General features: G+C 39.3%; 1 protein-coding gene across 6 annotated transcripts in view; it reads right to left on the bottom strand.

Moving 5' to 3' along the window:
• The window catches only part of GAB1 (GRB2 associated binding protein 1), a 100656-nt gene that overhangs the window by 32690 nt on the left and 46767 nt on the right, over positions 1-21199 (bottom strand). For 5 of the 6 annotated variants that reach the window (XM_026106122.2, XM_026106123.2, XM_064510761.1 and 2 more), the window contains exons 2-3: positions 11048-11342; positions 122-335 (exon numbers count right to left, since the gene is read on the bottom strand). In XM_026106122.2, coding sequence (XP_025961907.2) covers positions 122-335; positions 11048-11342 — 509 coding nt within the window. Of the gene's footprint in view, positions 1-121; positions 336-11047; positions 11343-13409; positions 13446-21199 lie in introns of those variants that run through there. The other variant, XM_064510762.1, reaches the window with a different exon arrangement.

Raw genomic sequence — 21199 nt, 5'->3', positions numbered from 1 at the left:
GGCATCCAAATTTTCAATCACTTGTCAATTAAGAAAAAGAAAAAAAAAAAAAGAAAAAAGTTTTCAGCACAAACATGCTTGGCCTATGCAAATAAATGCTATTAAGAAAAAGGTCACTTACTTCATAGGTTCAGGTTTTTTACTCTGACAGTTTATTAGCAGTAGGTAGTCTTGAGGATCTTCTTGACCAGAGGAAGACTCCAGTGGGGGGATGTTAATAAGCTGATAAGGAGGAGGTAGGGAAGATTCTGCTTGTGCAGAAGGCGGTGAAGTGTTGATGGGCAAGGGTAACTCAGCAGATGCTTGTAAAGAACTGACAGATGGCTTCACAGCATCTGCAAGCATAGAAGCACAGTGCTCTTTTTACAATCATCAAATAGTCTTACAATACTACAAAAGCATTTCTTAACAAAATACACAAAAAGGAAGTCCGTTTTTTCAATTTAAAACTGCGAACTACATGGGTATAAGAAAATCTCAGTCCTGGACATTAATGTTTATTTCCGAATCTTCATGATTCTCCTCAGATTCTTTCAACACTAATCAATTTGTTAAGCACACCTTGGAACTAGAGGTTATGCCTTGATTGTATGACTTATTTAATCTGTTTTCTGGTTACAAAAAGAACAAAGATGCTGACTGCTGTAGTACAACAGCTAAGAATACAAATCTGTTGTCTTCATCAAGAACAGACGCAGGTCCATGAGGTTACTACTTGAATTTGGCAACCTGAGTCAGCACTTACACGTATTCACCCCCTTTTGACCAAGGTCACTTCAGGATTCAAGATTAGTTACCAGTCAAGAAATGACCTCTCTCCATATCTGGAAAGCAACAGGAAAGACTTGGCTTTTGCAATGGAAGATCCCTCATGACTATAAAATCAATATGGAGGTACAACAGGTACCATGTTCCAGTAGGCTCTTTTGTTACATAACCCAGCTTTTTATTTTAGTCATATAAACCAAGTAGTTATGGGGCTTTCTTTTTTTCCCTTTAATCTTCTCTCTATAATTCTCTACTTCCTATTCATATATGCTCGTGACTAACTTCTTTCTTTCGCCAGATACATGTATCCTGACTGTTATATTATCTGGGAGACTGGAAAATATTGACACTATCAAGCATTAAACAACCATTTCACTCTTTTTCATTGTTTCAGTAATGCATGAAATAAGAATGACATAATTAAGCAAATGATTCCATAATTATCAAGACTTCCTTGTACCTGCAACTCATTGTACATTCCAATTTGCACATCCCAAAAATGGAAACCAATTATTAGCATTGTTTTAATGAAAGTATTATCATACTATCATCATACAGCAGACTGCTCCTCGTAGGCCTACAGGCCAGCTATAGCCTGCAAAACGACTTCATCCAGCTTCTGTTTCCTAGCACAATCCTGAGAAGGACTTGATGAAAAGACCAGAAGACAGCCCCCCTGCTTCCAGCTTTGTGTGCACAAGGTACAAGTGATTTAGAGGTAGAAGTAGGAATATCTGTACGGGCCTTAAACTCCTGTAGCACTTGCACAGGCTCAGAAATTAAATCCCACCACACCCTTATGGGGTGAGGAAGTCTAGGAGATGTATGAAAATTCCTCAACTCAGATAACCTACATAAAGAGAAAGGATACCAAAAAACAAAGAGGCAGAGAGAAAAAAGGCAGGAGATCGGTTTCCTCCCACATGCACTCTCATTCTTTCGCCATGTTTATGGAGAAGCAACACCTCAAAGCGCTACGGCATACCATAACCCCTGCCCCTGTTCCTTGACCCTGACTACATACAACCTTCACAAATCTGAAGGTGGTGCTCATTAGGTCTGGTTGCTGTTGAAGTCATGCAAGGGGAAAGAAAGAAATCAAACAGGATGTCCCTGAAGCTTACAGGGAAGATGGGTGTGTCAATTCGACCACAGGTAGTCAGGAGAGCTCAACAGGTATATAACAACATGCACATCTGTGTGAGGCTGATGCATTCAGACAAATCATGCACTGGCATTCCCAGGAAGGGTAACAGACTCAGGAGTAACAGCCTCCTAGGCGGAAAAACAAGATCAAGAAGCCTGAAAGAGGCAATGTATCCACCACGTTAGCAGAGGTGAGGGGCAAGGGGGGTGGGTGACATTCTCAAAAAAATAAAAAAAATAAAGACAAGTTCATGAGCTTGCTTTCTTTCATGAGAGTATTAGACTAAATATACTAGCTCAGATGTGAAGTCTCTGAAGCCCACTATGCATCTCTGACAGTGGCTACTTTGCAAGTATTTAAACCGAGCACAAGCAGCAAGGCAAGCCTGGCATGCTTCACCCAGCCTCGGGCAGTCGAAATCTTAGCAACATCCCAGGGTAGAGGCTGCATCCGCACTCTGTGCTTACCAGCCTCTGATGGACTTTTTATCTTTGAACTTGTCTCACCCCTCTTGAGCACATTGATATTTTTGACCTCCACAACATCCTCTGGCAATGCGTTCCACCATGTATCATGCATGGCGTGAAAAAGTACTTCCTTTTATTTTAAAACTGCTGCCTGATAATTTCACTTGATATCCTTCAGCTCTTGTCTTCAGAGAAACAGCAACAATTGTCTCCTATTTATAATCTCCATTCTGAATTTTACAGACTGCCACAGCTTCACTGAGTTGCTGCTGCTTATTTTTTCCTGGTGCAGAAGCCGTTTCAGATCTTGTTCCCTTCACTCTCACCTTTCCTTGCTCTACTAACTCCTTCCTGAGAAAGGAAAATGATTATTGCACAAAACGCACAAAATGTGAGGCACTCATTAATTTACAAAGACATAATATTTCATGCTATTCCTATCCTAACCTTCCATTTGCCTTTTAACTGTTACTGAGCATTAAAAGTGACACTGTCAAACTACCCAGAAGGTTGTCATGATCTCTTTCCTGAGAAAGGATAGCTCATTTGGAGCCCATTAACATTAATGCATAGTTAAGAAGGTTTTCCTTGTGATAAACTGCCTCATTTATTTTGCCATAGACACCATTTGACAAATGCCCTGAGCCCTCCTACAGATCTGCCTTTTGGGGGTGGACAGAGCATTATACTATTAAAGTATCAACTTTCTGATCCGAAATTCATCCTCATAAATGCATTTTGCACATGTTAAATTGCGTAAGCTAATGCCTGCTTTAAAGAGCAACTGAACTCAGTTTCAAACACTTTACTGCTGGGCTACTTATTACTTGTTTTACCTATTCAAACTATTTAAAATTAAACTATCAAGAAAACAGTAATGTTAATAACTTTCATTACTGATAAAATAAAATGAATGCTCTGTTTGCCTATTTGGACACTCTCAAATATTCTCTTTTGCCACTTACTTGGTTATCCCAGTGGCCTATTATGATTTTGAAGAGCACAATAATCAACTTGCTCCATTTTGAATCAGCAGATTTTTAGGGAAGGGGTCATCTGCACACCAAAGAGCGTTCTAAGTCATTTGGTTTGTTCCCAGAGCTCAGACACTAGGACTGCTTTGAAATAACCAGGAGCTGGAAAAGCATCCAGAATATTTAACATGCAAATGAGTATAACAAGAATCCTATTTTGTTTTTATAATCCCTGCATTCAGTACAGCTAGAACAGGAAACTTTCTTAGAACAGGAGAAGTTTTATTTTTTCTTAATTCGTTTGTTAAAAGCAGTTAGTGGCACCATTTCTTCTAGAATTTGTTCATAGTTTTTTCTCATAAGCTTCTTTGCATTTGCCCCACCAACAAAACAATTAAGCAAATTAATGAGAGGTAAAAAGAACACTTTTTCCTACAAGTATAATAAAAGGCTCCCTTCTCCTTCTGAATCACGTACATCTTCCTTATTCCTCAGGTTCCAGTACCTGCACTTTATGAACAATCCAAGTGTGGAAGTCTGCATTGAGGGGTTGTTTTTTCTTTCCCCCTTTTCTATGAAGGTAGAAATGAAATTGTTTTCTACATCATGGAATACAGTCTCTATTCAATATTCTAATTATGGAAATACTTGTATGAAGTTTTCTCATAAAGTGAACAAAATGCAAAAAACTGAGAGCCTTGTTACAAAAAGCACCATTTCATTAAATGTCAAAATTGCATTGATGCAAAGTAAGAAACAGCATTCTTTACAGAACATGTGGAAGACTAAAATAGAAATGGGATTTTCCCATTGTAACAATGAATCAGCAACAGATATATAATTGCATGAGTCTACTATTCCTCTCTGAGATGACTCATTCAATCTATTTACTGTGATGCAGATGTTCTAATTAAAAAGAAATCATTGGCCGACAAAGTATTAGAATAATAGCCTTGAACAAAAATTTACAGAAAATGGTGGTTGCCATAAAAATATACAACTGTACAAAAGATTGATAACTTGTACTTTTATATTACTCATTTTTCTACATGCATCCACTATGCAAGGTGCACATAAATAAAATAATTTCAAAGACTAGGGACAAATGCATCACTTTAATCCTTAAAGGATTTTTTTTTAATTAAGTCTAGTAAGCCATCATCTCTGCAGCAGCTGAGCAAGTACATTCCTACCTTAATGTAATATAATATACGTCCTAAGATACACTGCTGGAGCTTCCTCTAGTGTCAGCTTCTACATGGTTTCAAATGAAAGATCCTGGAATCAGAAAGCCACACATGCACGTGTGCATGCACACACACAGCGCGCATGTCGACACTGACTGGTGCAGACAGACAAGCACTTGCTCTGTACGCATACCTAACTCGATAGGTGTGAGCCAGACCTGGCCCAGAAGATGCACAGACATGTTCATCTGGGTTTGGTATCACACCAAGCTTTACTAAGGGAGGTTTTCAGCATAAACGATTAGCTTACAATCAATAAAAAATCTATGCAATGACCCTCTGTTCTGAACATCTCTGCTACAATCAGAAAAAAACTTAAATAGACTTCAAAAAAAAATGTTTGTACATTTCATAAGTTTTTCTTTTTATTATTTTAACATCATTTTATAGTATCTTCTCTTTCCTCTTCTGAAGATGCACATAACATCCTATTTTTAAAAAGCACTCTAACAAAGAATTCGGTACTTGCTTACTTTATATTATGCTCAGGACAGCTCCATCTCCTGAGTAAGAACCATAAACATAACTCACTGCTCTTCTTAAGTTTCTATCACATGCTAAAGTTTCTGGCTTTCAGAGCTCACATGCAGAATTTTGTACTTAACAGTTCATGTGTAATTTTAAGCTGCACTTTGGGTTACCCATCTAAAATTCAAAAATACGGAAAGCATTTCCATTCAGAATTTCCCCCTACACTTGTAATTTTCTTTTAAAGACCATTCATTCAAAAAGGGGGAAAAACAAAAATGTATGTAGCCTGTCCCTCCATCTGCAGATGGCACACAGGCTGCAGCATACAGGTAATCAAGAATTACTGTTACAGAGTAACTTCTGTAGGTGCTTATAATGCGAAGGAGCACAGCCCATCACATAAAAAAAGTTCACTTATCTTTCCCTTCACTAAAAAGGCCTATATAGCTTTTCTCCCCAAAATTGCTGGAGCAAGGCTGCTCCAGTCACATGGCAAGTTTACCCAAGCATGGCTGCACCAATCTGTCCAGATTCATAGGCACCTACAGGCTACTGAAAGGATGTTTTTAGTGTTCCACGTAACGCCTCAAAGCACCTCACAACTTGAGAATTAGCAATCTGCACAACAATTTCCCAGCCCCCCCTCCTGCAGCCCCCTTCTCCAGGCAACTCTTCAGGTGATTTTAATGCCACAAAAGGTTCTGTGATGGCACTAAACGATTTGTTTTTAACATATGCTTCTTTTTTCCCCCTCAGATATCTATAACTGAGGATGTACTATATCCTCTGTTGCAGATTTTGTGCTCTCTCTCCACCACCTTCTCTTTTAACCACTTGTCCTTTACCACATCAGCTGATGTTGGGCATTTTCATGTTCTCTGCCGTCTTCGCTTTCTCCTGTGGATACTGGGCAGTGAGTCGCTGTGCTTTGCTTCCCTTTACTCAGCTTTCTAGCCACTAGCTACCTCTGCCAGATCTGCAGTGCCAAATCCCAAATCCTTTCCTGGACCTGCCTCTTCTAATTTTATCGCACTGCAATGAAATTTTGTGACAGTGACAACTTCCTTCACAGTTTATTGTCACCGTCCTCTCAGCAATTCCACCTTGCCACCCTGGTCAAAATTGTATTTCTGCATGCCAGTGGCCATTCCCTCCAACCTACTTCCTCAAACCAAACAACCCCAAAAGCCCCCGCCAAAAGGTATGCCCTCGTGTTGCTATTCGCCCTAAACCTACTGCCTCACTTCTAAGACACCTGACCGGCAATCATTACCTGGCAGCCCTCTCGCCTAATGCTCAGCTTGATCCTTCTCATGTTACGCTTTCTTCCACTCAAGGTCACCAGTCACTCATCCTCCTGCATGTCATCTTTAATCTGACCTTGTTTCTCATTAATCAGACCAAAGACATGTCAAAAATCTCACATTTTCTTTATGTAAATCTTAGGTACCTCATTTCTACTGTAGAGTCCTTCCTCTTAACAAACCTGTTAAAATAAACAACCTCATTCAGACTTTTTACACTGTATGTCTCAAAGAGGGTAACAAATTCCTATTTTACTACTCCATTCCTGCCCCATTCATATCCATTGAGAACTCTGTCATAGACTTTTTTTTTTTTTTTTTTTTTTTTAATCTTTTTACTCTGTCAATGTACTTCTCTTTACTCCTCCAGAGCCTGCCTCCCTTTGTCCAAAAGCTCAGGCTATTTCCCTTCACTTTTGACACCTTCGATGACCAAAGTCAGTAATATACATTATATGTTGCTGAGATAGTGATTTCCGTTTGCCAAGTATGCTGGCCTCTACCATCCACTTGTCAAAGTTGCAAAAAAAATTTTTAAAATTTTTAAAAATCCACATTTATTTTTTACAGGCTGCCCCTCATGCTGGAAGAGCACTTCAAACCCCTGTAATGTCCACCATTTATTTACCAAAGTCTCCCTGAAGACATCTTCATTATAATCCCAGAATTCAACAACAGTCCAACAACTGATGCACTAAGATGACCTCTCTGTCACAATGGTCAAAACTGCTTTATTTGCTTTTACTTCTTTCTATGTCTGCTCATATGTTGACTCATCATATTGCAGATGAGAAGTTCTTAATGGCAAGACCAATATTCTGTTCCATACTTGTGTAACAGTTGGCACAGTCGCATCCTGATCTGATACTAAGAACTTATTACGTCAACAAAATGCAGTAGCAGCAATGCCTGACAGTGCAGCATTATTTATAATTAATAAGAATATATGGAGCAGGGGGAGGAATATGGATTTGTGTCTATCCTGCCAAACACCAATTTTACACCCAAGCTACGATCAGCCTGAAGTGTCCAATTAGACTGCATATGCTTTATCAGAACACAATAAAAAAACATCTAGTTATCTAAAGATAATTTTACTGTGCAAAACACAGAGGGCATAAGACGAATGTATCAGATAGCAATTGCCTGAACGGAAATACTGCAGACTTTGAAAGAGTTGCATGTGAAGCAAGCTATAGTTCTTTCAGAGCATGATCCACATTACAATTATATTTACATACATAGTTTCAAATGTGCTTAAAGAAAATAATTTCTCTCATTGTAAGGACTGTAAATTTCAACGTCTTCTTGTTCTTCCCCTTTTTTCCTTCAGTTTTACTGCTGCTGCCTTTACCTCAAATGAATATGTGCAAGTAACATACTTGCATATAGTAAGACTATTTCCTCCTTCCCCTGCCCTGCCAAGCATGCAGTTCACTAAATTACAGACCACGGAGCTGGAAAAGACTGTTGTGAGATAGGATCACATATAAAATATTCATGGCAGATGTCTGTTGAATTCTAGGGGAGGGCTTTCCCAGCCTGTTCTCAGGTAATCTGTAACTGCATTTAAATATCCCATAAAGCTGATTCTCACCATCTAATTTTACATACTCACTGAAACTGTAAACAGTCTCTCTTCAGCTACTGGTAGATGTGGATAACAATCGATCGATGCCCTACTTACCACAACTTTTTATACTTTTAAAGTCAGCCCTACCTAGTCCTCTTCCCTAAGTATTCTCCTTCTAGGAAGAATAAGATCAAATCCTTCACCTTTTCTCCTCATAGCTCACTTTTAAAAAAAACATTTCCTTTATATCTGTTGTTCTTTGAACATTTATCCTCATATCCTTCTGGAAGCTCGGACCACAATATTTCAGCGGAGGCCTTCACAGCACCAAGCAGAGGAAAATGATGATTTCCCATGTCCATTTCTGCTATTCCATTCAAGAAGGTCTCCCACTGGGGTTTATTGCCCAAATTAGCAGCAACACATATTTTTGCCTACAGTTATACTTTAACCTCTAAATGATTAAACCATACCTATTATCCTGTGACCTTACAGAGAAAATATGAACGTTAGAAGGGCCGTATGAAACTCACTAGTTAAACAATTGAAATCCACGCTCATGTGTAGCTCCCCCCACCTTTGTATATGCATTTGAAGAAAGATGCTAGAAAAATGAGCATTTTACAGCTTCTATTTGCAAACAAGAAGCACTAGCAGAAGAAAGCATAAAAATATCCAAAGATTCCATTATAAAAATGGACAAATTATTTAGGTTGTTCAAAAATGACGTTAGTCCTTGGTGTCTCAGACTCACTGGAAGTTTAAAAGAAGTTAAGCCCTAAATAACTAAGTCTTGCTTAAAATAAACCAACCAACCAACCCCCCCCCCACACACAAATCCATTCCTATAAAAGAAACAGCCATACAATATATATTACACTATAATGTACAACCAGAAATCCAGAGACTCGATGGCTTGTAGCAATGATTCAAGAACATGATTCTAACTACTCACTGTCCAGCTACGAATATAATCACTGTCCAGCCACAATTATAATCTTGCAGTTTTGCAGAATGAGCTGATTTCACATGCATAAATCAATTTCTCGTTGGAAGGCCACAACAGGATTAGATAGCAAGACACTACTGTGAAAGCTGATTTTAGAAAAGGAATAAAAGAAAACATGAACTTATAATCATCACAGGAATTCCAGAGTCTTCACTAAGTATACATCCATACATCATCATCTTTTTGCCTAGTTCCTTACTAAAGTAATAGCATTTTTCTTATTGTCCACAGCGCATTTAACCTATACTCTAATTTCTCAAAATAAAGTGCATGTTAATAAAGATTTTATAAGGCACATGCATGATTTGAGGTCATCCATTAATAGGTAGAGATGTATCTTGTAAAATAAGATATTGCCAATACACACAGGAAGTGATCAAGTGATTTTCCCATTTTTCTTTTTTAATCCTTCCTCTATGCATCCATTGAGAGACAGCACTAAACCCGTAAAACAGTACCACCAACTTTCAATTCTGTAAGGTAGTTGGGATAGTTCTGACAAATCTAAAATAGTTAAGATAAAGCATACAAGGAGAATACAGCGGGGAAAAAGTTACTAATATACCATAGTACCCCCTAGTTTTTAATCCAAGGAGTTAGTTAGGGTGAAGTTAGATCTCCATGCATCCATAGCATGTTTCATCTTCAAACCAGGTAATACGTCAAAAGAATATTAAGGATTAACAATGCATCCTCCTCCCAGCAAGGAAAGGTATCATGGTTTGAAGCGACCCTATCCTTTTTGTCCCACACAGCGGACATGTGCTTATTTGTGCTCACATACACAAGGGCAGCCAGGTAAGCACACTTCCTCTTCACTTTCCATACTCCTAGTCTGTCCCCAGAACCAGTGATTTCTGAATGTCTCCCGCCCACAGCTGCACTGGTGCACCATTAGAAAATACAATCATCTGCCTACCTGCTGCCCATATAGATGCCTGGCAGACAGAATCCTGAATCATATGGCAATCACTTTTAGAAACGTGTTGTGGGAGGTCTCAGTTGTGATCAGGATGTCATAAAAATAATCCCTAACTCAAAACAAGTACCCTTCATTGAATTTTCTATTAGAATGGTAATTTAGAGGCACAAAAAAAGTTTTGGTGACACAGTTTTATTTCAAAACTGGAATCAGGAGGAAAAAAAAAAAAAAAAAGGGTCTTTCTTCAGAATGCAAGAATATTTTCCAGTCATTTTTGAAGACTTGGCTGGAGTAGAGGGGCTGAAAGCCCTTGTTTCCCCTCAATCCACAACCCAATAAAAACAGGGATTTAGTTGTAGCCCCTTCAGTCAGGCATACTGTATTTATAACCCTCTTACTATTTAATCTTTTCTTGGGACGGTGCAAAGAACTACAGCAAGTCATGCAACCCATTAATCTCCACAAGGAATGAAGGAATAATAAGTAAACAAATAAGGATAGATTCAGAACAAGCAATGCTGGTGGCCACAACGTATTTGTATGAATTTTAACATGCTCCCTGGTTTCCTACCAGCTGCTTTCACACAATGTTTGTTTGCATAAGGTTCGAACTGGTGAGTGGAGAAGTACAAATTATTTTTTGTTTTGGGGCATTTTTTTTTTATGAGTTGCAAAGCAGATGGAGAAACGGTCATAGTAGAAGTCTGCCATTTTGCACCCACTCCTGCTTGCACAGCCCTAAGTTGCTATATCAAATAGGATTCCTCAGATGGGAAAAAGATTTCCGACATGAGAGTTACAGTGTTCTTCAATAAGCAATAAAATGGTATACAGACACAATCAAATATTCCATAGAAGTTGATGAGGATGCTCTTTTGTTTGGCATGACTTGACTTTAAGTTTTTCTCTAAACCTGAGACCTAATGTCATGAGAAACATCATGCAAGAGCATCCTCATCAATTTCTATGGAACATTTGATTTGTAATGAAGTCTGAAAGTTTTCCTCTGTTCTACTTACTTTTTTTCCCAGGGTAGTAAGGGAGTTTCACAGCCAATGCATATGAGTTTTAAAACACATGCTAGCCAGAGATAATCATCTGATCTTGGAAACATTCTTTGCTTGGAGGCATAGCAGAGTTTCTTAGAAAAGACAGCAGAACTTACCCTCATCCGTAGGGTTGAACCCACAGATATCACAGATACATCGGACCCACTTATTCATCTCCTCCTCGCTGTCTGCCACCAAATAGAAAACTCTGTCTATAGTGTTGATATCAAAAATATAACTGTTTTCAAACTCTTTTTTGTTAAACGTTAATCCAGCATCCACTTGTTGACACAAGTTTAAGTCAATAATACGGATAGGCTTCTTGGCATGGTCATTTTTGTAGTATTCCAATACATCTGGATCCCCTGTTAAACGGCCGCTGCGAAGTACAAACCATCTCCTCTTCCATGCCTGAAAATTGGAGGAAAGAAAAAGAAAAATTTGATGTGGGAAATCATATTTTAAAACTGTTACCTCTCGTGTATGGCTTCTGCCTTTATTGAACTGAGTAATAATAAATACTTCAAACATAATTCTAAGAGATTACATATCAGTTACCCAAATCTAACACAATCTCCTTACATATTGTTACAGCAATGGACTAGAGAATCAGCAAATCTGAATTTTAAGAAGGTTTATTTCTTCTATATTTGAACTGTGTTTCTAAGAAGAGGACATATAATTAAGTTGCTATTTACAAAAGGGAAAAGGATGTATCTGGTGCTTTAAAAAAAAAGGAAAAAAAAAGGTCAAGGGGAGGAAAAAAGCACACAAAAACTTCTAAGGGAAGCTGCCATAATCACGGGGAAGAAAAGACGAAATATATCAAAGTGCTCCATAGTGTCTTGTTCCCAATACCCGCTGATTCAGGCTGTTGCACTTGAGCTCTGAATATTTCATCCGTGCTCAACAAGAGTGACCTACATTTAAAGAACACGCAGCACTCGCAATGTATGCTCCCCTTGATGTTGGGGCAGTGCTGCACTTGGACCCTCATGTTTCACATTAGTAGTTGTTACAGAAAAGGAGCTACATTATTATTTTGCAAAACTTTACACAGAGGGAGAGGGGAAATATGACCAAATGTTCTAGTTTTATCACTTAAAACTAGCCCCTGTGTAACGTCCATCCAAGGAAGAAATAGATTGCACAATTGGACACTGTGCTTGTAATACCAGTCTTCCTGCTGCTGCAGATATAAAGAAGCTAGTCAGGGAGAAAAGCACCGCCAAAGCGTCTCATCTCTCAGCTAATCCTCAGCTCCCTTTCCAGTGCCACGGGCCACTGTCCCCCAGCATAATTCACATTTGAGCAGCTCTCCAAGCATCCTAATTCAAGCCAAGAAACTAGTCTTTGCCAACAACTGTTCTGATATTATCAACATTACCTTTATTCCCCCACTCAGCGGCAGTTGAGTCCCTCAGCTCTACCAGTGTAAAGCATCCAACACGATGTTCAAACACCAGGATAACGGACACAGGAAAAGAAACTGGATGCACTACCACTGCCCAGGAGGAGAAGTGCGCTGCTTTCGCACAGGATAAAAATTTGAGAGTACAACCGGGATGCACTGGGGAGACGTCACTTCTTTCTACTTTTTATCAAAGGCAGAGGCCAAGGAAAGTCAGAGCAGCCAATCCGCTCCACCTTGCACTGAAGAACCACGTGATGCCCCAAGAGGCTCCATTTTAAACTTCTTCAGGGTGTTGAAACAAGGTTGCAAATAAGGCTTTTATGAGGAATAAAAACAAGACCCCCCCCCCCCAACCAGGCAGACAGGAATTCTCCCTTTGGCTAATCCCGGCTGCGTGCTGACAAAGGCAGGACAAGAGGCTCAGCGAAAGGAACGGCATCGACATGGATGGCGCCAGAAGAGTCAAGACGCGTGGTATCCTTTACTCACCAAGATCTAGCTTTGGAAATACAAGTTGCTCACTACACACGACAAAAAGACTGGGAGCCATCCTTGAGGAGCAAAAGAGTTCCCATTTCTTTTTTATGCAGCCATTAGCTTCAAAGGAACTGGTGAAGGGAGGACGCGAAGGACAAAGACTCAAACCCGTGCTGCCATCTTAGAGCGACAGCTCTAAACTAGCGCCGGCAGCTCGACACGGGAGGCTCACAAAACACTCATTGTCAAGCGTGCATGCCTTTTTTGGGTATCAAGCTTAGGAGGCTATTATGAAAAGATAATACAGAAAGTGGAAGAAAGGGAAAAATGCCAGACAGCTTAATTAAGGTTTGTGATCCATTCACTAGCTACCAAGCCTTTAAAGGTTGAGTTTTAAAGGCAATTTTTATACTTGATTTTCTTTATAAAATGTGTTTATTGTAGTTGTAAATACAGTATCTGCTTTTAAATGCTGAGCTGTGCAACTCAAGTCAAGGCCGTAAGCAATTACTTCCACTGTACTAGCGAGCTGAAATGGGTGAACGGTAACACACAAAAGTGGAAGATTCAACAAACAAAACACCTACTTCAATTTTAATTACAAGCATCTTCTACGAAGTAGCACTGCTGATAATCGTTGTATAACCGTGGCCCAAAAACGCTGCCAAAGTTTGTTTTGTTTCCTGTTTCCAAATCAACTGACAGCTCAGATACTGGGATAACAGGAAACTTCCACAGCGGAGGCGTTCTCTCCAGACAAGGTTGATCACGGATAAGTGTTCTCAGCTCAACTCCAAACCTCTGCTACTTCGAAAAAATAGGCTATCTTTAACCTCGGCCTTCGGCTGTCCAGATGAAAATTTCAAAGCTTAAATGGGGAGGAAAGAGATTATAGGTAGGGCAAAGAAAAGGTACTGAAAAGCAAAATACGTTCGCCTCATGTAATAAAAATCCACTCTGAACCAATCAAATGTGCCTCTTTTGGAAGTTTATTTGTGACGTTGTGTTAATGAGTCAAAAAAATTCTTATTATCAAACCTAACAATCTCTATTGCGTATTAATAGCTAAATAGGACTCTTACTTAAAACTTCAGAAATCAATCAGCTAAACAGAACTTGTTTTCAGCCCGACAGGCTACAAAATAGCAACTATGAAGTATTTAAAACATTGAATTTAGCCTACCAGCACCTGCTACTATTTTTGAAGAGTTTTCACATAGTGCATATGCGAATGTTTATTTCAGTCATATAATGAGTCACACTCACTGAAACTGGCACAGATTATATTCAAAAACAAAGGCAATTCCATAAACTACACACTACTAAGGCAGATACAAAGGTTCTCTGGATTACAGCACAAAGCACAATTTAGCAGCGGAATAAAGCTTAAAGCTAGACAAGAGAACTGACATCAGCACCCTTGCTAATCATAGTACAAAAGCGCCTCTATATTTTGTCAAAGTGCAAAAGGAGCCCACATAAATCACTCTTTGTTATTTGAAAATATCTGGGATTCTTAAAGCTTGATCTATTTTTAACATTTCAGTATTTGTCATGGTAATGAAAGCTGTACACTGCCTCACTGAAGGGCAGAACATTGTGCTATATATGTAATGAAGAGAGCTCCTTCAGTAGTGCCTTTCCAAAAAGAAGTCTCTAAAAGAGAGCGTGCACATGTGCAAATAAGTATTTAGGCAAATTTAATCTCATTTTTCCCCTTTTCGGGCATTCTTGTTTGAAAATGTTGCATTTTACTTTACAGCGCACATTACAGATCACACAACTATCCCACTAAATCACTAAAAAGATGTGCAACTGGTTTAAGCCACATGAACGTTATAGGTGCTAACAATCTGTCACATCACTGATTTTACCAACTATACAACATCACACATAGCTTTTCTGTGAAAAAAGCCAATTAAATGAAGCTTGAGAAGTCAGAAATATATCCAGTAGGTGATGGAATTCAAACATTTTGCCTCATACCAATATTGTGCGTTACTGGAAAGATATTTTGGGGAAATAGGAAATGAACTGTTCTTAAACGGAACTGTGTGTGCATGTATATGCACACATAGGTGCACCCCCTACAATTAGATAAATTTTTATATATAAATATATACCTGTATATAAATATAAAAACATAAAATTACAAAACATGGCATGCAGATTAAATACTTAATTCAGAAGTAAAATTGTTCCTTTTAAAAGGGTAAATAACACAGCAAATGTCATGGGAATCAAGCTTGCCAAAAGCCTGTGTAGGCTTCTAAAATGTATTTATTACAAAACAAGGTTTGCTGCTTTTGTTTCAGACTAAGAAAGGACTTGTGTGCCTCTCAGCTTGTTTTCCCCTTCGAACAGCAAAGCACATCAGCTGGTCTAACATAGGACATGGCCACTCTTGCCAAACATTGTCCCACTTATATCATGAGACCAGCGTATCATGAGACCATCATAACTACAGAAGCAAGCTTGTTTGCTTCTTTTTGAACTAGCCTAAAATATGACAAGCTGCTCACCCACAGAGCATCAAATGATCAAAGCAGTGGTGGAATTAAGTATTTTTAACCCAGTATTTTGAGTAAGTTATAAAGAAAAAAAAACCCTTCTATGATTAGTTTTCACACATACCCAAACTGCTGATTTAAAAGTTAGCAAGTCAGCTAGGAAAATGGTAGAAAGTATCATTCAGCATAGCTTTTCTTTCTTTCTTTCTTTTTCTGCTTTTTCTTTTTTTTTTTTTTTTTTTTTTTTTTGACAGCATGCAGCTAAATCTGTATACAATACAGAGGATTTACAATATAATCTCCTTACTAGAGATTTGTCCTTTGAAGAAGCTGTCAACCACACTTCAGCTATACTTCCCTTAGTCGAGTTTACTTTTCTGGATTCCCCCCCCTGCCCCCACACACAGCTTTTTACTTTTATATATATTTGAAAGGTACCTCATTCAGCTGCTGGCTCAAGTTCAGTGATGAAGGAAATCGGGTATGTATGTGTAAGCGGAGGGGGGAAAGGAAGGAGGAAGGGGCAGGAACCAGTAGATAATTTACATTTACATTTTAAAAGGGATTTAACGGTTCCATGTGGATCCCCTCAAGCTGTTGCTTAAGAGGCCAATAAAATTACACAAACTGTTTAAATAAAAGCTTAAATCTGTTAAATTAATCAGACCAATAAAGACAACTTCTTTTCCGGCTTGCTCTTCACAGGATTTGTTCTCATGTGGTCAAGTAACTTTGCCTACCGACAAACTGGTTAATTGTCTTAGCTTTGTTTGCTTAATATTATCGCCCATAATCCTCACGCAATTTAAAGCTGCTTTTCCTCTGCTAGCACATTCAGAAAGAAAAAGAAAACAAACAACAACAAAAAACCCCCACACTGTTGGGCACTGGCTAGCCCAGAGAGAGGCAACAGGTCTATCCCTCTCCTGTACTATCATTAATACATCTTTAGCCACCAGTGGCCCGTAGAGTCGGGAATAAAGCTACAAGTCTCCAGCCGTCCTTACCGGTGGAGCCCACAGGCATTGCTGCACGGCCTTTCCCCCCCAGGCTTCAGGGGGTGCTGGGAGCAGAGAGGCAGGAAAACCGGCCATCTTCGATGCCAGGTTTTATTCTCTTTAGGCCTCCCTTACCCTCTCGTCCATCCTTCTCTCCCTTGACTTTTTCTCAGCCCAAAGGTTAAACTATGAAACAGCTAAATCTCTTTGGTACAAAACAGGAAGGAGGATAGCAAACAGGAAGAGTTAAATGTTCCTCTCCTCCCCTTGCCTCCACGTTGCTCTTTTCCAGGTGTTTCACTCCTCCGAGCAGCCAAGGAGCCCAACGCGCCTCTGACGCCGCACCGCTGACTCGGGCTCAGGCGTCCCGCTAGCGGCCCGCGTGCGATACAAGCGCGCCTGGCCTCACGTTTCTGTTTAAACCTGCCTGCGTTCGGCACGGACGGCGACAGCGGCCACCGCCGAGCCCCGTCTCGCAAGGCGCGTATCGGGAGGAGTGCCAGGGAGCAGCCAGAAGAGGTCACACAATGTAACGTTATTTTCAGTACAGAGCTTCACTTTTTAGCTTGCTGCTCTTCAGGCTTGCAGAACTCAAACGGTAAAACTTCAAAATTTCAGCCGAAGTTTTGCCAAAAACTAGCACTTGTAGATATCTATGTGGAAATAAGTTAAGAGATATAATTCGCAGAAAGCGTTTTCTGGAAAGCTTAAAAACTTCCTAAAAGGCCTTATCACGAGCACCGGAACTGAAGAATACAAAACACAAAAAAATACTAGTTACTTTTGAAAATCTTTGTCATAACACTTACTGGCAACTAGCACCTGCTTCCCTAAAAATGATACCCTTCCTTTTTTTCCTTTCTTTACTTTTTAAACATTAGACAGTACAAACAAACACCCCCCCCCCCAATAAAAAAAAAAGCTTAGTATCTTATTCTAATAGCGGAAACTTGATTTCCAAGATCTCACATTGGTCCAAAAGTTCTACTTTTTGGTTAAGTACTAGGAAGTGTAAACAGACTTCTGCAAAATAAACAAATGTGAAAAGAGGAAAATACTGGATACATTATGATTTTCTTTAAATACTTGAGACTTATTTTCCAGGAAGCACCGTCTTTTCTCACTGAGCAAAATAAGGAAAAAACAGTCTCAGTGGAAGTTTCCACTCTCCTGGCCATCATCCTGATCATCTGTTCCAAATACACACATGGCCAAAATTTCCTGTTTTCAAACTATTGTCACCATTTTCTAGTCTTGTGCTGCTGATTCTAACTTTAGCTTTGTTAAATAAACAAAAGAAAACACTGAAAATACAGCAGAACAATACTTCCATGAGGACTTACTGCAAGCAACATTTCATGACCGATGTTTAAGCACATCGACTAAAACCAGTCTGCCAGCACTACACAGCTAATTAAAGCACCAAAAAAAAAGGCAAGATACAAGACAGACAGTAGTACTGCACTCTAACTGCTGCCTCATTTTGTGAAATTAAAACTCGTGGAACATTTTTACAGTCTTTTCCATTTTAAAAGGGTTTTTTGCCGCCACCCTCCCCTCCAGCCTTATGACCATTCCCAGCGTGATTCTACAGCCAGGTCCGAAACCTCTCACCCACCTTACGCTGATCCTCAGTATGACTGGCAGCATCAGTCACCTCTCTCTCCTCAGCAACTACTTTATTGCTCTTTTCTGCAATATTTCAGAAATTTTGTAATAGCAAGCACTAGTTTATCTCCGCAACACCCCTGCACGGCAAAGAATTATCATCATCTCTTTTACGAAGGAGGAACTGACTCAGAGAGCTAATGCAATAAAGATGATGATATGCTGTGAAGCCAGGAACTGAGCCCTCATTTCACTGCCTTCAAGCTAGGACCAGTGACCAGACCATTCTTCCTTACTTCCACACCATCTTACCTACCTCACGCACCTATAAATACCATGTTGTTTCTGATCACTTGCAAACTTACCCTTTCACTTTAATTTCTTCTGCTTCAAACCACTTGTCCTGCCTGTCCAATACACATTTCTTCCTAACAGTCTTGCCAGAAACCCATCCCATATCACCGGAAGTTAGCTTTGCCATCTCCTCTTATTGCTTGATACCAACAAAAACATAACAGTTGTCATCATAGCATAGGCCGAAGGATATCTGCTGCACGTCCATTACCTGTGCACCTACATGGCACCCCTTTTTCCTCAGAATATTTCCAAAATTTGATCTTTTACTCTCTGAGCATGAGTATAATCTGATTATTTTTCCTGCTCTAGCCTTTCCCATATCACTCCTGCGTGTATTCAAAATAAAACTGCCAGGATACACTCCCTTCTCTAATCTTGATCACATCTTTTTCCATTTTATGCTTCTCCATTATTGCCTTGCTTTATTGCAGTTTAGAGTTTCTTTTCCTATTTCTAGGCTTCTTCCTATTAAGAAAGTTGAAGCACCTACTTGACTCCCTCCCTCTTGTAAGTCACCTGCTATTGCCTTGCTCTACCAGTGATACCAGGCTCAATTCATTTTTCCTCCTGTCCCACATCTGTTTTTTTTTTTTTTTTTTTTTTTTTTTTGGTCTTCTGAAGGCTCCCAGAATCAATGAGTAAGGGCATGACATCTCCTTCCTTCCGATTCCTCTTCAAGATCGGTCTCCGTGATAGTACTTACAAGCAATCATCCAGCCAGTTACAATTTGGCTTTTTGTCTGATTAATTCATCTTAAAAGCAATGGTTTTGTGTATTTATCAGCCATAGTTGCGGGTTTTTTCTAGTCTCCTCAATCTTTTCATCAGCTCTTAATTAAGAGTCACTTCCCCCCCATCTAACCTAAGAAAGCAAAACATTCAGTATAGGTTCTGCCTTTTTTCCTATAACTGTACATTACCTACTACAACGGTTACCACAGTGCTGACAAGAACCCCCCGCCCAAGACAGATGACCCAGACCAGAAGCCAGCCACACTGCTACTACACTAAATTTCCACTGTCATGAGCTTGTGAGCATACCTTGTGACAAATAACACAAGAGCAACTCACTCAAAAAAGTATATGATTTATAAAGACGCAATCAATCTAATGCCAAAAGGTGAAACCTACACTCCACTAGTATGAACAGTTGCTTTCCCACCAGTGGCTGGGGATGATGAAAGATTGCACCAGGTCTTTCTGTCTATTCATTTTTCATTTCGTAGCAGGAAAGTCATTCTGAAGGGGTGTTTGTAAATTCAAGGCTTTCCAAGTCCTAGGTGTGAAAAATCACCACTCTTCAAGTTCACAAGCCACTACTTTTTGTGATATTTTGTATAGATTCAAAGTTTTCCTTTCTTTTTGTACTTGCCCATGCAGATATCTATCTTCCCCATTTGTGAAAGGCTTATATACGATAAGGAAAAGCAAGGCACTAGAACTGTGTAAAAACCTGCAATTCCTGACACTATATTAGATCCTTTAAAGAATGCTGAAGTTGCAACGAGTACACTACACATGCTTCACATTTTCATCAATCGAGTGTGCTTATGCTGCATACAGATTTCTGCAGATAACAACAGAGATCAGGCATTCTGCCTATCATCTCTTCGTCGAAGTATTTATGGGCCTAAACACTGTGTTTTGCGCTCCCCATGTAGGATATGGAATTTGACCCACAGAAGCAGCAGTTTCTCCAACTTCAGCAAGGAATGATGAATTGAGGCAGATTTGATGACTGTGCAAAAATAATCTACAATTTCTGCAAACTGCCTCCCCAAACTAGTCTGGTTTGAGCTCAACTAATTGTGAGCATAATGGAGGAAGCTGCCAGACCACCATTAACACACGTGGAGAAGTCTCCAAAGAAAATTCGAAACAGCGTTTTAAATAATTCTTACAAATCAAACCATATATTTGACACTCCATTCTCATCCACTCCTTGTGAGAGGAAGACTGTATCCTAGCTGACATTTTTGCAAGACAAGTGCCTGGAGATTGAAGCAGGAGCCTCCTCTGTAAATGAGAAAGCCACTATCTCAGCAATGGAAGGGCTGATACTTGAGCTACTTGGGCATAGTAAAGGAAAAGCTAAAGGAAATCTATTGTTCTGCCAAGGTATTAGATGGGGAATCACCACAGTGTGTCTTAAATACTGTGAGGAATTCTTTACTCCAAGGAAAGGGGAGAATTAGGAAGGACATGCTCAGTGCTGTTCACATCTGAAGATTCAAATTATTAGCCTTTCTACTACAAACCATCAGATCTACGTGTATGAAGCAAGTGCGAAGACATGGAAGAAACAGAGATGCTAAGAAAAGTCAGTATTGTGTCTGATATATTTATTCACACTTTAAATCACTGAGAATATCGAACAACCATGCTCAACGGGATATTTTCTGCACAACAGAATTCACTGAGAGAACTCCAGAGGAAAATTCACTTCAAAATAAAGCAGCACAAAGTCACAATTATTTGTAATGCATTATAACATGTAAATTGCTTTTGCTATGCTAATCAAGCAGAGTTTCTATTATTACTAAAAAACCTGTTTTTTCTAGCACTGAGAACAAAACATTATTTTAGATCCAAGTAACTCACTACTTGTAACTCACTAGTTACAAAATGGTTAAGAGAGAAAAATAAACAAACAAAAAACCCCCAAATCAGTTAACATACCAGTAACAAGTTTAAGTACACACTGACTTACTTGAAAATTAAGATGCTTCTGTGAAATTACAGCTTGAGTAGTTTATAAAATGCTACTTGCACTTCTCATCAACTCATGTAAAAAAATTTCTATCATTTCCTAGACTGTAACAGTACAATCATGTAACATATTATTAGATCAACAATTTGGTAGAATTTAATCACCACAGGCAATTGATTTATCGTTTTTTTCTC

This window comes from Dromaius novaehollandiae, chromosome 4 (genome assembly GCF_036370855.1).
Source record: "Dromaius novaehollandiae isolate bDroNov1 chromosome 4, bDroNov1.hap1, whole genome shotgun sequence".
Classification (NCBI taxonomy): Eukaryota; Metazoa; Chordata; class Aves; order Casuariiformes; family Dromaiidae; genus Dromaius; species Dromaius novaehollandiae.
The sequence above is the reverse complement of the archived record's forward strand: the minus strand, read 5'-3'. Positions and strand labels throughout refer to the sequence as shown.